At 40.3% G+C, this 23,693-nt stretch overlaps 1 protein-coding gene across 2 annotated transcripts in view; it reads left to right on the top strand.

Moving 5' to 3' along the window:
• LOC106590196 (cadherin-7) overlaps positions 1-23,392 on the top strand; it is a 120,851-nt gene extending 97,459 nt beyond the window's left edge. For both annotated transcript variants that reach the window (XM_014180938.2, XM_014180939.2), the window contains exons 10-12: positions 11,294-11,411; positions 17,233-17,484; positions 21,125-23,392. In XM_014180938.2, coding sequence (XP_014036413.1) covers positions 11,294-11,411; positions 17,233-17,484; positions 21,125-21,639 — 885 coding nt within the window. In that variant the 3' untranslated portion in view covers positions 21,640-23,392. The remainder of the gene's footprint in view (positions 1-11,293; positions 11,412-17,232; positions 17,485-21,124) is intronic.
• The last annotated feature ends 301 nt before the right edge of the window (positions 23,393-23,693 follow it).

Below are 23,693 nucleotides of genomic sequence, written 5' to 3'. Positions count from 1 at the left end.
TACAATATTTAGTTGAGGTTTAGGGTTTAGTGAGTGTTTTGTTCAAAATACAATGCTTTTAGTTTTAGAAATATTTAGGGCTAACTTATTCCTTGCCACCCACTCTGAAACTAACTGCAGCTCTTTGTTGAGTGTTGCAGTCATTTCAGTCGCTGTAGTAACAGACATGTATAGCGTTGAGTCATCCACATACATAGAAACTCTGGCTTTACTCAAAGTCAGTGGCATGTCGTTAGTAAAAATTGAAAAAAGCAAGGGGCCTAAACAGCTACCCTGGGGAATTCCTGATTCTACCTGGATTATATTTGATAGGCTTCCGTTAAAGAACACCCTCTGTGTTCTGTTAGACAAGTAACTCTTTATCCACAATATAGCAGGGGGTGTAAAGCCATAACACATACGTTTTTCCAGCAGCAGACTATGATCAATAATGTCAAAAGCGGCACTGAAGTCTAACGACAGCCCCCACAATCATTTTATCATCAATTTCTCTCAGCCAATCATCAGTCATTTGTGTAAATGCTGTGCTTGTTGAGTGTCCTTCCCTATAAGCATGCTGAAATTCTGTTGTCAATTTGTTTACGCTAAAATATCATTGTATCTGGTCAAACACCATTTTTTCCAGAAGTTTACTAAGGGTTGGTAAAAGGCTGATTGGTTGGCTATTTGAGCCAGGAAAGAGGGCTTTACTCTTCTTAGGCAGCGGAATGACTTTAGCTTCCATCCAGGCCCGAGGGCACACGCTCTCTAGTAGGTTTAAATTGAAGATGTGGCAATATCGTCTGCTATTATCCTCAGAAATGTTCCATCTAGATTGTCAGACCCTGGTGGTTTGTCATTGTTGATAGACAACAATAATTTTTTTCACCTCTTCCACACTGACTTTACGGAATACAAAAGTACAATTCTTGTCTTTCATAATTTGGTCCGATATACTTGGAATTGTAGTGTCAGCGTTTGTTGCTGGCATGTCATCCCTAAGTTTGCTTATCTTGCCAATTAAAAAGTCATTAAAGTAGTTTGCAATATCAGTGGGCTTTGTGATGAATGAGCCATCTGATTCAATAAATGAAGGAGCCGAGTTGGCTTTTTTCCCAAAATTTCATTTAAGGTTTCCCAAAGCTTTTTACTAACATTCTTTATATAATTTCTCTTTGTTTCATAGTCTAGTTTCTTTTTCTTTTTATTTAGTTTAGACAAATGATTTCTTAATTTGCAGTACGTTTGCCAATCAGTTGGGCTGCCAGACTTAATTGCCATACCTTTTGCCTCATCCCTCTCAACCATACAATTTTTCAATTCCTTATCAATCCAAGGGGATTTAACAGTTTTTACAGTCATTTTCTTAATGGGTGTGTGCTTATTAGTAACTGGAATAAGTAGTTTCATAAATGCATCAAGTGCAGCTGTCACGGTTATCGTCGGTAAAGGAGGACCAAAATGCAGCAGGTATGTGTATGCTCATCTTGACGTTTTAATAAATTCAAAATGAACACCAAAATAACAAAAAGAACGAACGATCAACAAACAGTCTGCAAGGCACAAGGCTAAACACAGAACAATCTCCCACAAATGACAAAGACAAACACACCCTAATATATGGGACTCTCAATCAAAGGCAAATAGACAACACCTGCCTTCAACTGAGAGTCCCAACCCCAATTAACCAAACATAGAAACAGACACACTAGACTAAACATAGAATACATGAAAATCAAACAGTGCCCAAAAACCCCGGAATACTTAAATCAAATGCCCCTTCAACAAACACACCACCCCGAACCACATAAAACGAATACCCTCTGCCACGTCCTGACCAAACTACAATGACAATTAACCCTTATACTGGCCAGGACGTGACAGCAGCGTCTGGTTGCTCCTCATTACACACCACAGACCAGCAAATATTCTTTACATCATCAACATATGAATCACTACAAAGCTTCTTGTATGACCACGTATACACTATATTAGCCCCAGTCTTTGGAACTTTGGTTTTCCTAGATATGGCTAATATATTGTGATCACTACATCCTATGGATTTGGATACTGCTTTAAAGTAAATATCTGCAGCGTTAGTAAAAATGTGATCAATACATGTTGATTATTTAATTCCTGTGCTGTTTGTAACTACCCTGGTAGGTTGACAGACAACCTGATCCAGGATGCAGGCACTGGTTACAGTTTGAAGTTTTTTCCTGAGTGGGCCGCTTGATGATAGCCAGTCAATATTTAAATCACCCAGAAAATATACTTCTCTGTTGATATCACATACATTATCAAGCATTTCCCACATATTATCCAGATACTGACTGTTAGCACTTGGTGGCCTATAATAGCTTCCCACAAGAATGGGCTTATGGTGAGGCAGATTAACCTGTAGCCATATTACTTCAACAGTATTTAACATTAGATCGTCTCTAAGCTTTACAGGAATGTGGTTCTGAATATAGACCACAACACCGCTTCCGTTGGCATTTCTGTCTTTTCGGTAGATGTTATAACCATGTATTGCTACCACTGTACCCTTGGATTGCGTTCCAAATGGTACCCTATTGGAGCCCCATAGGGCTCTGGTCAGAAGTAGTGCACTATATTCAGGGACGTCATACACCCATTATTTTGAAGTGAATGGAAGGGGTGGTGGTCCAGCACAGCCCCCGAATTTTGCTGTTTTTAAACACCGGAAACATCTTTTTCCTGCAATCTAGAGCCATAATCAATATATATTATATTTGTCTGCATCGGTTCTAAGCATACCTGTTCAAATGTAATTTTAATGAGGGTGTCATTCTGTTGTAAATCACACATCTCAATATACTGCACTACATTCAAATTACAACACAGTCAGGGTCATAGCTACATATGAGGGCACAGAGGTCCGGACCTCGGTAATTGTTTTGCATAAAAAAAATCTATTAAAAACTCAGGAACTCAGTCAGGAACTCAACTTATTGTTGAGAGTTAGAATAGTAGAATACATAAGGTGCAATTTCAAAACTTGGTTGTGCATCAGCACTTTTCCTCTTGATATATGTCTCACTGACAGTCACTCAATTAGCAGTCAATTAACATTTTAGATTGGTAAATGAATCTACTTAGTCTAGCCAGCTATCTAAACTTTTAGTAATCATGGCTGAATTACCGACCAGACACGCAGGGCAAGTGCTCAGGGGCCCTGTCCTCCAGAGGGGGGCCCATTGATTTAGTTAATCACTATCTTTTTTCAAATAAAGTATTTTTTATTATTTTTGAAAATACAATTACACATACAAAACATTTTTAAAAAGGGAATGGGTATCAGTGTTATGTGTAAACAAGTAAGCGTTTGTGTATTCACAAAAATAACAAATAAATTAAAAGCGACCAACTGTACAAAAACGAATAGAAAATGAACAAAAGAGAGAGACCGTTTCAGTCATGTTAATAAAATCCCCCCCCCCAAAATGTTTTATATAAAGATTTTTTTTAAAGATAATTGCTTAGCTCTTAATGCCATGACCCCTATATGAGCTTGCCAGCGTCTGTTAAATTCCTCAAGTTTACCTTTGATGTAGTAGTTGATCTTGTCCAATAGACATGTAACTTGCAAATTCATTGAACCAAAAAGTTAGAGTTGATTTCAGGTTAATTGCTATACATTTTCTTGTTAGTCACTCTCACTCAGATATCATATTAACATGGCATAAGTCATGGCAAATTGTGTAGAATTGCAGAACATTTGCTTTTAAAACTGCAAAAAATCTCTCCCCATCCCATGGCATAATGTGTTGAATTTCAGGAAAGTAGCTATAAAACACAGTACATGGGATTCGAACACATATCATAAATACAGGCACATTTCATGGGATCATAATTAATAAAAACAACATGATATTATCCTAAGGTGCCAGATTACATTTAAACTAGTGATGCACCGATATGACATTTTTGGCCGATACCGATATCTGATATTTTCCTTGCCAAAAAAAACAATACCGATATTCAATATTTAAAATTTTAGCGGCCTTTTAAGCATTCTAGTACAGTTAGATAGTTAACACACACACATGGATGCAGCGGTCTAAGGCACGGCATCTCAGTGCAAGAGGCGTCACTACAGTCCCTGGTTCGAATCCAGGCTGTATCACATCCGGCCGTGATTGGGACCTCCATAGGGTGGTGCAGAATTGGCCCAGCGTCATCCAGGTTTGGCCGGGGTAGGCCGTCATTGTAAATAAGAATTTGTTCTTAACTGGCTTGCCTAGTTAACTAAAGGTTACACACATACACACACCACACTGACCAAAAAGTTATTTTGTTGGCATTTACGTATGTCCCCATTACCAGTAAAACCTAATCAAAACATATTTCTTTCACTTACTTGCTGTGCTGTTTCGTTGTTTATTTGTTCAGTCGTTTCATTCTCAACCAGGATTTCTATGGAACGCCGTTTGAGTCTTTGCGTGTCAAAAAAGAAAACAAGGACCAGTAGATGTATGACTGCTCGTCACATAATAATTTAACACTTTCATACATTTTTTATGTAGTTATTACACATTGATTACACTATCACTTGTATTACATGTCACAACGATTCATCAATACGTATGCTATGATGCTGGTAAAGTTGTCTCACGCACCTACAGTGCTGGTCATAAAAAAAAGCTAGCTAGCTCATGGATGCAAACAATGTTCTTCCCCAAAAACATAGCAAAACAACATATTCTGTTTCAGTAGCTATAGTTAGCTAGCTAACTATATAGCTAGGTGTCATCATCTAAAATAACCCTCCGTTTTTATTTGATTAATGGTGGTCGGACCCATCTATGTGAAGCTAGCCACAATAAGGATTAGCCACAATAGTGGATTTTGCGGTTAGCCTTCAAAGTAAAAGTCCCGCATAATTATACAATTTGTATTCATTTGCATCAATGTCAATTATATACTTTTATTTTGAAGACAAACCGAAAATTCCACTATTGTGCCTAATCCTTATTGTGGCTGGCTTCACAACACATAACTATGCTTCTACACCTGCATTGCTTGCTGTTTGGGGTTTTAGGCTGGGTTTCTGTACAGCACTTTGTGACATCAGCTGATGTAAGAAGGGCTTTATAAATACATTTGATTGATTTGATTGATAACCAAGCCCGGTCGAGCCTCACTAGCCAGATGAAGCTAGTTGGCTGCTCATAACATTAGCTTTGGGCAACAGGGTTAAGTAGCTAGCTAGCTATTTATTTTCATGAACTGAAGTTCAATTTCAATAGGCGAACAACAAGTGGCAACCTAGCTAATACTTACTCACAAGGATTACTAAGAATAAAGAAAATGACTGCAGTTTCCACTGGTCATTGTTTTCAGGCTGGTTGTATTGGTGCTATCTAGGGAGCAAGCTAAAGCGAGCTACCCCAGAAGTTGCAGTTGAACAAATTATGCTTTATTATCAATGTGGTATTGTAAACACATCGTTCGTGGCCGGTGTTTGTTTGTTTGCAGACTTTTGTGTACAGCTTTGACAGTGCTACTGTATCTTTTTTGGCACACAAAGACCCAAACGGTGTTCCATAGTATGTATGTCTTGAAGCTAATAGCAGTGACGATATTACTGTGGAACTCCGTAGGAAAACATCTGAAAAATAGAGCACTTGGTAGTGTATACCGGTGCTCGACCTGTCGGCGAAAGCCAACATCACCCACGACAGAAAACTGTTGATTGTCAAGGGCAATGAATGCCATTATCTTGGCTTTAATGGATTTCACCTTTTGAGTTGTCTCGCTGAAATGTTCTTACTCTTTCAAATGACTGCTCGACTTGCTGACTGCTCGATCCACACAGCAGACATTGTGGGCTAGGTTATGAATGCTTTGTTGCACGTGTAGTGGAACATTTTACATGGCGTCATTACGGCATGTACCTAGGTTATATAGGTATGCATGTCAGCTTTGACATTGGTTTTGCACATCGGCGTTAAACTAGACATCGGTCGATACCAATGTTAGCATTTTTAGCTAATATCGACCGATTCCGATATGTTCACTGATATATCGTGCATCCCTAATTTAAACCAAGTATTGTTCTGCATATCTAAGCATAACTCTTGAGTTGTCTGTATCCTCCTGATGGGTGATTCTCTTTTTAAAAGAAACAAAATATGCTTCTCTGCATCTCTGCTAAAATCTGGGTAAAAGACTGAAAGGAATGTGTCTTATTCAGTACATTTAGTAATTGCTTGCAGTAATTCATTGCAGGCATGCCAGCTAAGATAGTTAGACAAGCTACTCTAACTTGATTGATAGACTGAAATGGCTTGGTAAACTCTTAGAAAAAAGGACTCCAAAAGGGTTCTTTGCGGAGAGATAGGATTCTACCAAGAACTGTTTTGATCAGAAGAACCCTTTTCGGAAAACAAGGGTTCTTTGTAAGGTGAGGGGTTCTACCTAGAACCTATAATATCCTAAGAACCATTTTTGGAAGAAATTTGGAAGAAATTTCATTTTGGAAGAAATGTATTTGATGATTCTTTTGAAGGCAAAGGATTATTTGGAATGCAAGAAGGGTTATACATAGAACCATATATAACATTTCCCAGCGTGCTCTATTTTAGGGAGATTTTCAAAATTGTTTGTTTTACTGTAATAATGAAAACTATGTTTTTGCATGTACATTGCTTAGTTGATTAATTTTATGCTACACAAAGATAAATAACATACCGTTTTCTAAACAAATTATATCTGTTAGTAATTGGATTTACTGTACCCATTACTAAGATGTTTTTTCCTGTTTAGATGATTGAGGTAGTCTCTGTATTCAGTCTTCCTTACCATGGCAGTCATTCTGAATGCAGGTTGTAGGTGATAAAAAATATCGTAACTCTGGCTGGATTCTAATAGGAATTACACATCACTTTGCAAGCAAGCATAATTTGACTTGCAGGCCTGATGTAGCCTGTAAACCAGGTGATTTCTAACACCACTGTGTTAGGGCATAATTAAGCTCTCAAATAAAGGCCTTATGGTATACGTAATGCATTGTCATTTAATTTTAAAGGCTGATAAGGCTGATTGAGCTGTTCATAGAGGGTTCTAGGAAGAACCCTCCAAAGATAAAAGGGCTCTTGGTAGAACCCTTCACAGATCGTTCTAGGAAGAACATTTATATAGAGGGTTCTAGGTAGTACCATATACAGGGGGTTCTTTGAAGAACCCCACATAAAGGGTTCTAGATGGAACCCTTTGCAAAGGTTTCTAGCCAGCACCAAAAGGGTCCCCTATGGGGAAAAACCAAAGAACCCTGTATGGTTCTACTTAGCACCTTTTTTTCTAAGAGTTTTAGCTAGTTATGAGGTTGGTGTTGGAAAATTGCTGCGGGGGCCTTGCTTCCATGTAGGCCAGTCAAGTTGTTCCACACTGATCTCGACAAACAATTTCTGAACTAACTTGTTGGAAAGGTGGCATCCTCTGACAGTGCCACGTTGAAAGTCACTGAGCTCTTCAGTAAGGCCATTCTACTGCCAATGTTTGTCAATGGAGATTGCATGGCTATGTGCTCAATTTTATACAACGGTGTGGCTGAAATAGCCGAATCCACTAATTAGAAAGTAGTGTAGCATAATAAAATTAATTTACAAAACATACTTCCTGCCATTCCTGCTCATTACCAGCAGCTAAAATCAAATCAAATGCTGTATGTCACTACACTCTCTCTCCTCCTCCACGGATGATACTTTCTGCATGCACTAGACTAGAGCATCTAGCGTCTTGCCTAGTATTCCTTTGCTCTGTGGTGCACCTTTGAAGGAACCACTTACTAGGGAGAATAAGGGGGGGTACTCCTTGCCTGGTCCAGTTAGTGTGCCCTCTCCGCAAAATAGCGCTGACATATCTTTTTATATATAATGAGCAAATACATTTTTATTTGTCACATGCTTTGTAAACAATAGGTGTAGAATAACGGTGAAATGCTTTGATTCTTCTCAGCAATGCAGAGAGAAAGATAATAGAGAAATAATAGAAACGTAAAACACGTAATAATAAAAGTAATAATAGATACACAATGAGTAACTATAACAGTAGCAGCAGCATGTGTGATGGGTCAAAAAAACAGTTTGTGGAAAAAGGGTCTATGCAGATAGTCCGAGTAGCTATTTGATTAACTATTTACCTAACTACTGTATTTAGCAGACTTAAGGCTTGGGGATAGAAACTGTTCAGGGTCCTGTTGGTTCCAGACTTGGTGTATAGGTACCGCTTGCCGTGTGGTAGCAGAGACTTGGGTGGCTGGAGTCTTTGGCAATTTTTAGGGCCTTCCTCTGACACTGCCTGCTATAGATGGCAGGGACCTCGGTCCCAGTGATGTACTGGGCCATCCTCACTACCCTCTGTAGCGCCTTGCAGTCGGATGCCAAGCAGTTGACATAACAAGCGGTGATGCAGCCAGTCAAGATGCTCTCAGTGGTGCAGCTGTAGAACCTTTTGAAGATCTGAGGACCCATGCCAAATCTTTTCAGTTTCCATTTTCATGGCCTCTTTACAACTGTGTTGGTGTGTTTGAACCTTGACAGATCCTTAGTGCTGTGGATACCCAGGAACTTGAAGCTCTCGACCCGCTTCACTACAGCCCCGTCGATGTGAATAGGGGCATGCTTGGCCCTCCGTTTCTTGTAGTCCACGATCAGCTCCTTTGTCTTGCTGACGTTGAGGTTGTTGTCCTGGCAACACACTGCCAGGTCTCGGACCTCCTCCCTACAGGCTGCCTCATCATTGTTGTGTCGTCAGCAAACTTAATGATAGTGTTGGAGTTGTGCATGGCCAGGCAGTTGTGGGTGAACAGGGAGTACAGGAGGGGACTAAGCACGCACCTCTGAGGGGCTCCCATGTTGAGGATCAGCGTGGCAGATGTGTTGCTGCCTAACCTCACCACCCGGGGTGGCCAGTCAGGAAATCTAGGATAAAGTTGCAGAGGGAGGTGTTCATTCCCAGGGTCCTTAGCTTAGTGATAAGCTTGTTGAACTCTAAGCTTTAGTGAATGAACAGCATTCTCATGTAGGTATTCCTTTTGTCCCGGTGAGAAAGGGTAGCGTGAAGTGCAATAGTGGCTCTTTTGGGGCGGTATGTGAATTGGAGTGGGTCCAGGGTGTCTGGGATGATGGTGTTAATGAGAGCCATGACCAGCCTTTCAAAGCATTTCATGGCTACAGATGTGATAGTCGTTCAGACAGGTTACAATTGCATTCTTGGGCACAGGGACTTTGGTGGTCTGCTTGAAACATGTAGGTATTACAGACTGGGTCAGGGATAGGCTGAAAATATCAGTGAAGACAAGATGATAAACATTGGCTTAAAAATTAAGTTTAACAAATTAATGTAACGTGTGAAAAATTAAAAAACAGTACAAATCTGTGGGGGCATGAAGCCTCTGACTATATTGGGAATAGGGTGCCATTTGGGATGTATCCTAGCTCTCACAGAGCAGTTGGATCTCCTACTGCAACTGGACATGGGGATATGCCCACTTAGAGAAGCACCACACATAGACTGCTACATAATGCTGGTGTTGACACAAGTCTGTGTCAAGTTTGTTAAGCTAAATGTTAGTTAATTGTACTTAGATATAAGCACAGCCATGGGAAGCAGGAAAAATCAAAATAACAAATAAAAAAAACATTTATTTAAAAATAATAATTAATCACAAAAGTAGTGCACTGGGCCTTTACCAGTCCTGTATTAGTGGACCGATATAGCCGTCTGCACCCCCACCTCCAATCTTTGCACAGCTATGGATATAAGCAGACATTTTACATGTTAAATGTTGGTTTATGAGGAGTTGTGCTAGTGGATATAGGTTTATGTGGCAATGTGTTTTTCTTTATTGACATAATTCAATATCTGGTACAACACATAACACATTTTTCCTCCATCCTCTTTAGCTAAAGCTGTTTTTATTCACAATGAAAAAGAGGAGGGTAAAACCAACAAAAATGTTCCTTCAAAAGATCCGTTCGGAGGGTCACACTGAAAATGTGTTCTATTTCCTCGGCGTCAACATCAAAAAATAAAAAAAGTCCTCTAATTTTTGGTGCTCCCTGACTGTCTAAATTTAATTTCTGTGATTATTAGTGAGCAGCATTCTCACATAGGTATTCATTTTGTCCAGGTGGGAAAGGGCAATGTTGACTGCAATAGAGATTTCGTCATCTGTGGATCTGTTGGGGCGGTATGCGAATTGGAGTGGGCCCAAGGTGTCCGGGATGATGGTGTTGATGTGATCCATGACCAGCCTTTCAAAGCATTTCATGGCTACAGATGTGATAGTCGTTCAGACAGATTACCCTGGCATTCTTGGGTACAGGGACTATGGTGGTCTGCTTGAAACATGTATGTATTACAGACAGTAAGGGATAGGCTGAAAATGTCAGTGAAGAGAAGATGATCAACATTGGTATAAAAAGAGACAGTCAATAAATTGTATTAATGTAGGTCTATTATAATTTATACACCAGTTTAAATTTGGTTTTAGTCATTTTTGTGTAATGAGTTTGTTTTCCGCCAAAATGTATTTTCTTCCAAAAATGTAACATATATATCAAACATCCAAGCCCGTAAGGAGGTCCAATCTGGCATGCAAGTGTTTTGAGTAAAACAGTTGAATAATATAATAATAATATATATATTATATTATTCAGCTGTTTTACTAAAAATACCTGCGTACCAGAATGGTCCTCCTCACGGGCTGGATGATTGATACGCCTGGCATTGGCATTGCTAAGTTGTCCCTACATTGTAACCTGAGAAGAAAACAGACTATGTTTTGCTGAGAAAATCGATTCCGGAGCTTTTTTCTCATCCCTAAAAAGCTGCATTAGGCTCCTCTTGCCAAATAAGCACTTACTGCAAGTGATAAGTGATGTAAAACCATAGCCAACATGATAAAATAAACATTTCATAAATCAAAATCAAGTTTATTTGTACCAATTTACTCACTCTATTGCCTTGGCCTTGTGTTAAAAGAAATGTATGCTAGTTTGTAAATTAATCAAAACATGTGAAGGCATAGCAATTCACCATGTTCAACCAGCACTGTTAATTGTTATGGATATTCCTGAATAAAACAAAGAAACTGCGGCTATGGACTAATGACCCATTAGCCCCGACCAATTAATACTTTTCATTAATCAATCAATCAATCAACCAATCAGCTTCACAATTTGGGGTTGTCAGTAGGGGTCCAAGCAGTCAGAGTGGTTGTGTGTTCCATGTGTTCCGAGTACCATACAATCAGAGTGGTTATGTGTGGTCATGTGTTGCACAGGTCATCCAGACTATCAGTGCAGTGGACAAGGATGAGCCTCCCAGTGGTCATCGCTTTTACTTTGCCCTGCCTCCATCTGTGGCCGGCAACTCCAACTTCACTCTCCGAGACAACAAAGGTAGGTGTTTTCTCCTCGTCAAAGTACAACAATTAACAGTCGATTACTGACAACAGAGAAGAATGTGAGGAAAACGTTAAATCAAAAGGGATTAGAGTTTGTAAGGACTATAAATCCAGGGTCAACTATGGCCATAACTGTACTGCAAGTATGGATTGAGAAGTCTTTCTTGTCCATGTTTGATTTTTCAAACATGAGATATTTCAAGACCTTTTTGATTGATAGTAGTTGCTGAAACAAACTTTCTGAGAATGATTCTGATGGCTTATTCATGTTTGTTTCACCTTTAAATCAATTTTATGGATAGGAAGATCCATGAATGTTAATTGCAGGTTTAGATGTGTGGAGGCAGAAACAGGTTTTGAAATGTAATGACTAAATTTGAAAGTATAATTTAATCTCTAATGGTATCATGCCCATTTGCACAAAATATTTTCCTCCTCTGTAAATATTGTCTGGTCTTCTATTCCTCACTTGTTATGATTCATATGTCACTGCTGGTCAAGTAAAATTGGAAATCAAACCAACAATGTAATTCCTCAACAGGTGGCATACAAGAGAATGGAATATCTTTGATATCTTACATTATATGAATTATTGGCTCCATTTGTTGATTTTCTTTATTCTCTTTGTTAATGAAAAGAGAACATAATGGCACATACAACAAACTCCAAAGCTAGTCGCTGGTGCTGTAGCATATGTATTCATGCAAATGACCAATAGACTATGTGATCTGTGAGATACAGCATTTCATATATACTGAACAAAAATATAAACGCAACATGCAACAATTTCAAAGATTTTACTGAGTTACCGTTCACAGAAGGAAATCAGTGTATTGAAATAAATAAGATAGGCCCTAGTCTATGGATGTCATATGACTGGGCAGGGGCGCAGCCATGGGTGGATCTGGGAGGGCATAGGCCCACCCACTCTGTAGCCAGGTCCCACAATCCCGCAGGTTAAGAAGCTGGATGTGGTGGTTCTGGGCTGGCATGGTTACACGTGGTCTGCGGTTGTGAGGCCGGCTGGACATAGGGCTGTTACGGTGACCGTATTACTGCCACACTGGTTGTCATGGGTCATGACAGCAGTCAAATTCCACGTGAGTGTTTAGTCAAGGTAGTTGATGCTGCTGATGGTCATAGCCTACCAAACTTGCTAACTGCCTGGTACTCAGAACTCTATTGTCTATCTAATCTCTCTGACATCAATGCAAATGTATTTGAACATCTAATCAAACACTTCATAAGAGTCCATGAGCTCATGTTGTGCAACATTTCTATAGGCTATGCAATTGCATGAGAAAACAGAGTGATGGCCTCTATTTAAAAGAGGAGGATCCCATCAGCTTTCTATAGGCTAGGCCTATTATATTTATTTTTCAACTTTCCTAATATTAAGCACATTGCTTCTCTTTACAACAGGAATATAGCCTACCTGTCTGGCATGAACATGAATCACGGGGAAAAGCATCCTCCATTCGCTATTTAGGTGCATAGATAACCTGTTTTTGTACAATGCCCCTGTTGCATAATAATAATAATGGTCCATTCTAAATCAAAACAAATTTCACACATATATTATTTAGTATATGTAAAGACAAGATTAAATCAAGAATCGTGTGATGGGTGACAATATTAGCCTATCACTTGTGAATTATATATTATCACTGGTGAATGTATATATTATCACTTGTGAATGATATATTATCACTTGTGAATGATATATTATCACTTGTGAATGATATATTATCACTTGTGTATGATGCCCAGCTGTTACGCATGCTTTTTTTTGTGGCTTTTTCAAATCATAGTCGCACACCTCATATAGCCTAGCCCATAGGCCTATATGTTTTGATAAGGTTTGATAAGGTACTAAAGTAGCCAAAAAACTTCTTAAAATGAAGCACATTAATCCACTTTACAACTGGTGTAGAGCCTAACTGGCATACAGTGAGGGAAAAAAGTATTTGATCCCCTGCTGATTTTGTACGTTTGCCCACTGACAAAGAAATGATCAGTCTATAATTTTTAATGGTAGGTTTATTTGAACAGTGAGAGACAGAATAACAACAACAAAAAATCCAGAAAAAGGCATGTCAAAAATGTTATAAATTGATTTGCATTTTAATGAGGGAAATAAGTATTTGACCCCCTCTCAATCAGAAAGATTTCTTGCTCTCAGGTGTCTTTTATACAGGTAACGAGCTGAGATTAGGAGCACACTCTTAAAGGGAGTGCTCCTAATCTCAGTTTGTTACCTGTATAAAAGACACCTGTCCACAGAAGCAATCAATCAATCAGATTCCAAACTCTCCACCATGGCCAAGACCAAAGAGCTCTCCAAGGATGTCAGGGACAAGATTGTAGACCTACACAAGGCTGGAATGGGCTACAAGACCATCGCCAAGCAGCTTTGTGAGAAGGTGACAACAGTTAGTGCGATTATTCGAAAATGGAAGAAACACAAAAGAACTGTCAATCTCCCTCGGCCTGGGGCTCCATGCAAGATCTCACCTCGTGGAGTTGCAATGCTCATGAAAACGGTGAGGAATCAGTCCAGAACTACACGGGAAGATCTTGTCAATGATCTCAAGGCAGCTGGGACCATAGTCACCAAGAAAACAATTGGTAACACACTACGCCGTGAAGGACTGAAATCCTGCAGCGCCCGCAAGGTCCCCCTGCTCAAGAAAGCACATATACATGCCCGTCTGAAGTTTGCCAATGAACATCTGAATGATTCAGAGGACAACTGGGTGAAAGTGTTGTGGTCAGATGAGACCAAAACGGAGCTCTTTTGCATCAACTCAACTTGCCATGTTTGGAGGAGGAGGAATGCTGCCTATGACCCCAAGAACACCATTCCTACCGTCAAAGATGGAGGTGGAAACATTATGCTTTGGGGGTGTTTTTCTGCTAAGGGGACAGGACAACTTCACCGCATCAAAGGGAAGATGGACGGGGCCATGTACCGTAAAATCTTGGGTGAGAACCTCCTTCCCTCAGCCAGGGCATTGAAAATGGGTCGTGGATGGGTATTCCAGCATGACAATGACCCAAAACACATGGCCAAGGCAACAAAGGAGTGGCTCAAGAAGAAGCACATTAAGGTACTGGAGTGGCCTAGCCAGTCTCCAGACCTTAATCCCATAGAAAATCTGTGGAGGGAGCTGAAGGTTCGAGTTGCCAAACGTCAGCCTCGAAACCTTAATGACTTGGAGAAGATCTGCAAAGAGCAGTGGAACAAAATCCCTCCTGAGATGTGTACAAACCTGGTGGCCAACTACAAGAAACGTCTGACCTCTGATTGCCAACAAGGGTTTTGCCACCAAGTACTAAGTCATGTTTTGCAGAGGGGTCAAATACTTATTTCCCTCATTAAAATGCAAATCATTTTGTAACATTTTTAAGATGAATTTTTCTGGATTTTTTTGTTGTTATTCTGTCTCTCACTGTTCAAATAAACCTACTATTAAAATTATAGACTGATCATTTCTTTGTCAGTGGGCAAACGTACAAAATCAGCAGGGGATCAAATACTTTTTTCCCTCACTGTACATACACAGTGAATGAGTTTCAAGTTTGGGGAAGATAATTTTCACCATAAAAATACACCTTTGTAATAAAACCATTACATGCATAATCGCATTTGTTGTCACTTTTGAGAATGGTGTTTTCCTGCTAATCAAACATTTGTGCGTATAGCCTACTGTCGTGTGTGCATTGCTGCTTTTATAATGTGAAGAAATAGGGTAATAGTTTATCAACATTTTAGGCGAAACATTCTCATCTGTAGCGTCAGGCTCATTGCTTAAAACAGCTTTTTTGATGCAAGTGGTTGTATTAATTTAGGATCTATAGTATCCCACAACTGTCCCAGACTATGTTTATAATATTTATGTCTCGCACAGAATAGAATAGGTCAACTTTTGTGCTATGGGGGATAGTAGATTGACATAGGCTAGTGTTTTTGCTGTTCGTTAGGCCTAATCATCTTGTTGGCTGACGAAAAGTAAATATGGACAGTTTTTCCAATATCTTCAGTATGTGCAGTTGCGAGGAGTGCAGTTGCGTCCCCGATGTGTCTGTCTTCAGTTGTAGCCGGTGCGAAAGACCGATCACATGACAGAGAGCCATGTTAGTGAGAGGTGCTTCAGCAGGCAGCTGGGAGAAGGGAATAATTATTATTATATTCAGCCAAAGGGCACAACGAACACTGGCCACAAAAGGCATGGATTCTTTTAGGGGGCATTACGGTCACACAAAGGGGATGCATTCGGGAAATTCGAGGCATTATCAAGTGCTTATCAAATTGTAAATGAGAGCGAGACTGACGAGGTGTCTACAGCCTGTGCAAAAAACTAAGCAGAGCTCATGCCTTTCATGTAACTTTTTTCAAATCCTAATTCTAGTCGCATCATGCAGCCTTAGAATGTATTAAAAATCTAAACATATAGCCCAATATTTGTATCACAACTATGTTGCCAGCTATGTTCAATTGTATTCTTCAAACTATAAAATAATGCCACGGAATTCTAAGCAAATCTTGTCTGCTAAATCAACTAGTGTAGCCCACAGCAACATGGCATAGTCAGATCAGGAACTAACATAAGGACAACTCAGAGTATGCTATCCTGTTCTTCTGAAAAAGACTACGTTTTCTTCATGTCATGTTTCTTCAGACCAGTCTAAAATAAATAATGGATTTATTGTGAAGGTGTAGGCTATATTACATGGATTTATTAGACTTTTTCAAATATAGATGTTCCAAAGGACTTCATTAGTTGCTTGTAGGCTATGCGTGGAAGCCAGGAGACGCTAAATGTGTTTATCTTAATTAATGGTTAATTACCGTGAGACCGGCAGTTATTTGCTTGACAATCACCTGCTGACAAAATGTTATGACTGCCAAATTCTCTAAAACGACATTGGAGGTGGCTTATGGTAGTGAAATGTACATTCAATTCTCTGGAAACAGCTCTGTTGGACATTTCTGCAGTCAGCATGCCAGTTGCTCACTCCCTCAACTTGAAACATCTGTGGCATTGTGTTGTGTGACAAAACTGCACATTTTAGTGGACTTTTATTGTCCCCAGCACACGGTGCACCTGTGTAATGATCATGCTGTTTAATAAGCTTCTTGATATGCCACACCTGTCAGGTGGATGGATTATCTTGGCAAAGGAGAAATGCTCCCTAACAGGGATGTAAACAAATTTGGCCACAAAATTTGAGAGAAATACGCTTTTTGTGCGTATGGAACTTTCTGATATATTTTATTTCACCTCATGAAACATGGGACCAACACTTTACATGTTGGTTCATATTTTTGTTCAGTATATGCTAACAGTATATACTGATTGTTATAAACTATGTGATTCGATCCCTGAATGCTGAATGGCTCACAGCCGTGGTATATCAGAACGTATACCAGGGGTATGACAAAACATTTATTTTTACTGCTCTAATTACGTTGGTAACCAGTTTATAATAGCAATAAGGCACCTCGGGGGTTTGTGGTATATGGCCAATACACCATGACTAAGGGCTGTATCCAGGCACTCCGCTTTGCGTCGTGAATAAGAACAGCTCTTAGCCATGGTATATTGACCATATACCACCCCCCGTGCCTTATTGCTTAATTATACCACAGTTAAATAAATACTGTATGTAGATTATATCAATCATTCAGTCTGTATGCTGTCCTAATATAGGCAATGTACTGTTTCAGCTTGTATCAGGACTGTGCAGGGTTTCTCTAAATACTCTCCCCCTTCTTCCTGACTGATCTGGTTCATCATTTTCCTCCCTTCCAGACAACACAGCATCCATCGTAACGAAACGTGGAGGATTCCGGAGACGGGAGCAGGTGCTGTACCGACTGCCCGTGTTGATCGTAGACAGTGGAAGCCCCGCGCTCAGTAGCACCAACACCCTATCAGTGAGCGTATGTGACTGTGACTCGGACGGCGTAGCCCAATCATGTGGGGCGGTGGCGTACACACTTCCTGCTGGCCTCAGTACAGGAGCCCTTGTCGCCATTCTGGGCTGCATCATTACACTCCTGGGTAAGAACAACCGTGATGTCAACTACTGTAGACAGTGTGCACGTTTGAGATACACAGATTCTTCACAGGTCTACATAGGTCAACAGATCTTCATCATGCTTGGAACAATGTTTAACCTATCAATTTGCTATGCAAACCTGCACATATTCACATTCTTATGTTGTCTTCAGTTCTTGAATAATCTTTATTTTTAATTTTTATGTAAGAGCTTACTAATGTGATGTGTGTGTAGGTATGGTAATGTCTTTGTGGGTATAGGGGCAGAGTATGGGTATAGGATTCTACATTTTGGGCTGGTTTTGACTGTACCTGGGTTTATGACGCGTGTCTCTCATGATGACAACACTAGTCACATTTGCTATGAGCTTTTGTTATTAATGCTTCCACTTAGATTGAATCAACTAAGCAGCAAATGATTGCCCATGAAATCCAGAGACAAGGTTTTTGTACCACAGCACAGTCAGAAGAATAGTTTAATGCACTGGTGAACTTTATCGAACACTGAGATGGAGTCTAAATAGGATATACAATAACAAACCTTTTGGTTTTTTGATAGGGCCAGCCAAAACTCACTTTCATTTAAATTCGCAAAAATGTGCTTAATTTTTATTGCTAAGGAGAATACTTTTTGTAATAAATGAGATATTGAAAGAGGAACACGGTAAAGACGTAGTTGTGGGGCTCTGGACTCAGCATTGCTAATGTGTGCATGTTTGTCTGTTTCTGTCTGTTTCTGTGTCTGCGTGCGTACGCTGTCCGTGGGCGCACGTGTCCTTGTCTGCCTCCATCGGTCTGTGCTGCTTAACTTTGTCTCCTTTTCCCCATTCTCTCTATCATCCCATTCCCCTTCTCCCTGTTTGACCCTCCCTGCCACCCCCCTCTTGCATTAACACCCTGTGCACAACCCTTCCAAATCTTGCGTGCCTCCATCAAGGCCTATTTCAATCTGCGCTCCTGTAATTGGGGATGTGATTGCGTGTGATTGCATTGTTTTGGTTGAGAGGAGAGCTCAGAAAAAGACCAGAGGTGCTGCTGCTGTCGTCCTCAGGTGCTGTCAGTCCAGGTGTCCTCCAGCCGTAGTAGAGTAGAACAGACCTCACAATCTCTCGCTCTCTCGCTCTTCTCTCTCTCATCAAAGAAAAACAGGGCCTCCATCCCCATCCCCACACCAACAACTTCTATTCATCTTTCATCACTGAGTAGAGTAGCTATAATGACGGGTGGCTAAGATGGCAGGTGAAAATTGAACAGCAACTCCTTGAGATGTACCAACCTGTTTTCTTTGTTGATTGATAAGAGCCCACTTCACAATGTCCATGAGTTTCAACCACTCACCAGCTCACTTACCTATCATATAGTTGTGTGACTAGTGTGTGTGTGTGTGTGTGTGTGTGTGTGTGTGTGTGTGTGTGTGTGTGTGTGTGTGTGTGTGTGTGTGTGTGTGTGTGCATGGTTGGCTATGTAGTTTTTCTATCAAACTGGACGGTCATTAGTTTTAGGTCCACATGACATTAAATAACACATCTACTATTATCATTTAGAAGACATGTCCTCTGTCTTCCACTAAATTGTACACCCTCAAAATATTATATTTTTTCCTAGATTTTTAGCTGTCATCTAAATCATTTTTGGAGATGAATGTCCCCATGGTCATAGTGACATTGAAACTGCAAAAGAAAGTTGGCAAGTCATTATTTGAAACGATTTAGCACCTTTTTATTTTTTGAGGTCCGGTCAGGTGACGCGTCAGACACGACCAATTAGGGCTTTTAAGTAGCACCCCCTCAGCGCCAGACTTCTGTTGCCATGACTATTGTCACTCAAACCAAATAATTTTCTCACTACCCTGGCCATTCTAATTCTGAATTTGCCTGACTATGAAAAAGTGGAGGACCACAGTCCCAACTACTTATATATGACTTATTGAGTGATTAGTGATGCTTAACACAACTACTGGGAAAGCAAGAGATAATTATGCTTATGTAATAGTACATAGCAGTAGACCGTAGTGTATTCTCCCCCTACACAAGTAGTTTGTTTATCTGTGATCTAAATTAGTTGAGTATAGGCAATACACCAAATGTATCATTATTGACAAACATTATTGTCTCCATAAGACATATTGTCCTCATATTGATGTGTCCATTAGTCCTTTTGTCATCAGAATGTAGTTGTCTTTACAATTATGCAGCAATATGGGAGGTTTGTGGTTTGTGAGTGACACAGCCAGTGAATAATCAGCCTGAGGTTGAGACAGAGCTAAGCAAGCAGAGTGGTGATGATGAGGAGGGGTCTTTTTGCTTCAGTTCATTATAATGATGTACACTAGCAAGGAGAGCCATGGCAGCACAGAAAACTCTGCTTGCACAGTATTGATTGTGCTTGATGGATCTTTTAAACAATTCAATTACAGCAAATCCAGGATAACATCAAATAGATTTTTTTGTTTTTTTTTTGTTTACCATCTGCATCTATACAGTGTTGATCCACTCCAAAGAGGGTATTTATTTATATGAAGGCTGGCTGAATAATGTCTAGTGTGGTGGTCATTGTATTGAAGCCGCTTGATGACTGTCACAGTGGGTTCTTTGTATGCTTGGGCATCTTCCTGCAGCCACTCGTAAGGCATGATTGGCTCCTGGCCAACACCCAGTATGTGATGATGAGACACAGCATAGCGCCTTCTAGGTATTCAACCCTAAAAATGAAGATATTCTCTTTCATTGTGCCACCATATCATGATTCATCTGGAAAAGCATTACCGAACTGAATGGAATCTGGACAGCTCTTAAGCTCCAATACAATCAGAGGTGAACCAATGTACTATTCTCCTCATTGATTCCAAGGGATGTGTCATCTTTCAACATAGCATTTCACTATAGCTATACAATTACACACATAGAAAATTATATCAACATTCCAAATAATGGCCAGAAGTAGTGGTAGTAACAGTAGTGAGGGAAACAGACCAGTGGTATTGACAGATTAAACCATGGTTGAGTAGTACCACAGGTGGAGTAGTAACACACTGTAGCTATTAGAGCCATGCATTCAGAAGCCAGTCACCAAACAGCAGTCAAAAGGCTCTCCATTCATCAGCGTCTCCCCAAGCCTTTAATGTAACACCCCCACCCCTTCCAGCTTCTCCATTTGCTCTCTTATTACGAGGTGTGAAGCGGTGTTTGCCTTCGCTTTCCCAGGCCCTTCTCTCTAGCCCGCGGAAGCCAGACGCAGCAAAGGGAAGAAATATGGTCCCACAATGCGATATTTCACTGGCACCAGTGCGACGTTGATGGATGAAGGATCATTAGACATTTGCCAGTTTGCTTCGGTGTGGAGAGTTATTTTCAGCAATAATATATGGGACCAGGGATTGGAGAGGGGTGCCTAGAAGTTCAGAAATTCTGGTTTCAGGAAGTTTTCTGTCCGTTTGGAAGTGGTGCGCAAAATGGAGGATGGAGGAGAGAAATGTATTGATGCAAAGACACTGTTTCAATGTTTTATTTTCACATTCATCAGATCAGGGCTATTATTTTCCGTAGATTTATAATCCAAATGTACTGTGCCTTTATATTGAATAAGTATCCTAATGCTGATGATGAATAAACATTGACTCAGACTCTTCTCTTTCCTTGTTCAGTGATGGTGCTGCTGATTGTGTCGATGCGTCGGAGGAAGAAGGAGCCCTTGATCCTGGAGGAGGAGAGGGACGTGAGGGAGAACATCGTCCGCTACGACGATGAAGGTGGAGGAGAGGAGGACACTGAGGCCTTCGACATGGTGGCCCTCCGCAACCTCAACGTCATCAGAGACCCCAAGGTCCGGCGAGACGTCACCCCTGACACCCCCACCTTCTTCCCCTACCCGAGATCCTCCTCCACGCTTCCCGTCTACAAGACCCTGCCGGACAACGTGGTGTTCCGAGAGTTCATTTGGGACCGGCTGAAGGACGCAGATGTTGATCCATCAGCTCCGCCGTATGACTCTTTGCAGACGTACGCCTTTGAGGGGAATGGTTCGGTAGCTGAGTCGTTAAGCTCCCTGGAGTCACTAAGTACAGACTCAGAGCAGAACTACGACTATCTCAGCAACTGGGGGCCGCGCTTCAAAAAGCTAGCCGACCTGTACGGCGACGGCAAAAGCGTGTTCTCATAGCCAACATTTTCCCGAACTTATACAAAAATCAACAATAGTATGTGTTGTAATAAAAAAATATAATTAACAACTAGTCTGCCAAAGTGCAGGGTGCGAGAGTCTGAGAACAAAAGTAAGAAACGAAAAAAATCTTGACTTAAAAGGTTTGGTTTGTTTACTTGCCTTGGATTTTGGATTTTCAAAAAGGGTGACTTGGCAAGTTTTGACATGTAACTTCAAAAGTGACTAGACTGAAAAGGAAACCTTGTGAGCAAAGACATTAAAAGGTTTCAAAGTTGGGCTGGGGTCCAGCAATCGACTGTGTACGTGGTAGGCTACAGTATATTTATGTGGAGGCACCTGTTCTCTCATTCCTGTGATGGGCACAGACCCAGCAGTCTTGTTTTGATGCATTCCCTTGCTCTTTTTGTTAAAAAAAAACACTTTCTCCTAAAGTGCTCGGTCCCTGGCGGCTAATCAGTAGAGTAGTCACTCAACTATTCATTTGAAAGTCGTCAAGAGTGTCAATGTTTTGTTTTTGTTTGGTGTTTTTCAGATTACGAAGGAAAAACTCTTATTAAGTCACAGACTCGCGGAGAAAAAACGAACCAAGAGAAATGTCAGTCAGTCATATCTTTCAGTGCTATTTGTGACAAGTAGTGAAGTGTACAGATCGGTTGAAGAGGAACCACTACTGTTAAATTCTTGAGAGTTTTGAAATCTGACCTCGTGTCTACAAGAAATTGTGTGTACTGTGGTCTGAGAAAAATAATGCAACTGATCTGTGTGTATCCTTCGATAGGTGCAGGAAAGTGTTTACTTTCTCCTCTTAACATAGCATTTTACAGATGTTACTATGTGGTGTTTGCCTTTGAGTCTATTTTCCTTAGGCCTGACTCTTTCTATTTGCCAAGTCCAATTTTATGTAATACTGATGTAATAACAATGATGTAACATTATGGTTGAGATGGAAAATCCATATCCGGATTGAACCTTCAAGTAAAGTATTTTCCATTATTTGCAAAGGAATTTGGAATTCACGGTCCAAAATGTACTCTTGCCCAAGGAATTCAGTTGACATTGTGTTGGACCGTGGAAGATACTTTCAACTTAGACTTGAATAAAGTGAAGGCTTGTTTGAATGGATTTTTGTGCTGGGCTGAGATGGGTCACATACATAGCTGCAGGAAGATGTTTAGGGGTGCTGCGATTTATTTATTTTTTGCCGGGGGGGGGTAATATAATTTTTTTGTGAACGCTATAGATGGCTATATCAGTCCACTAATACAGGACTAGTAAAGACCCAGTGCATTCATTACTTTTGTGAGAGACTTAAAAAAAAAAAAATTGTATTAATATATTATTTTTAGTCCAAAATTTAAAAAAAATGTTGTTTTTTTTTGCTGCAGCACCCTCAGCATCCTACTTCCAGCGGCTATGGTTACATAACAACAACAACAAGTATTTCCTGTTGCTCACAGTAACTGCAGTAAATCAGCTTGTCCCAAAATTATTCTGCAGAATGAAATCATGTCCGCCCATGGTGCACATTTTGTTAATTGATTATAAAGGACACACTGTATGGCGAGAATACGGGAGGCAAAGGGAGCATTTTCTTTCAAACAAAATGCCTTTTGAACTGTTCCCACTGGAAGTCAACATGTTAATCAAAAAGTATTCTTATTTATTTTGAAGAAGCAGAATTATATGATGTTGGCAGATGTTTTTATCCTTTTTGCTGACAATAAAAAGGACATTCAGTTCCTCAAAAGACTGAGGGGACTTCTTTCAGTTCTTTTGAGCATTAAAACATCTAGGATATGTCAGTGTTTAATTACATTATCAAGGTGAACCACATGCTTTGAGAGAAATAAATGATGGGTTGTTTGAGGAGATGGAGATGCAGAGCTGCCTTTTTGCCTGGCATGAATATCAGCAGGCATAACACACACACACATTTTCTTTGCCTTTGCACAACTCTGGGATCCAGATGGGAGAGGGCGGGGGGGGGGGGGGGTGTACAGAGAGAGGAGGAGAGAGAGTTTTCTATTTGTTTCACGTCTCCTCTCGATGAG

The sequence above is a fragment of the Salmo salar genome, chromosome ssa29, assembly GCF_905237065.1.
Source record: "Salmo salar chromosome ssa29, Ssal_v3.1, whole genome shotgun sequence".
NCBI classification, from domain to species: Eukaryota; Metazoa; Chordata; class Actinopteri; order Salmoniformes; family Salmonidae; genus Salmo; species Salmo salar.
Note: the sequence above shows the minus strand (reverse complement) of the source record. Positions and strands in the feature narration are given on the sequence as shown.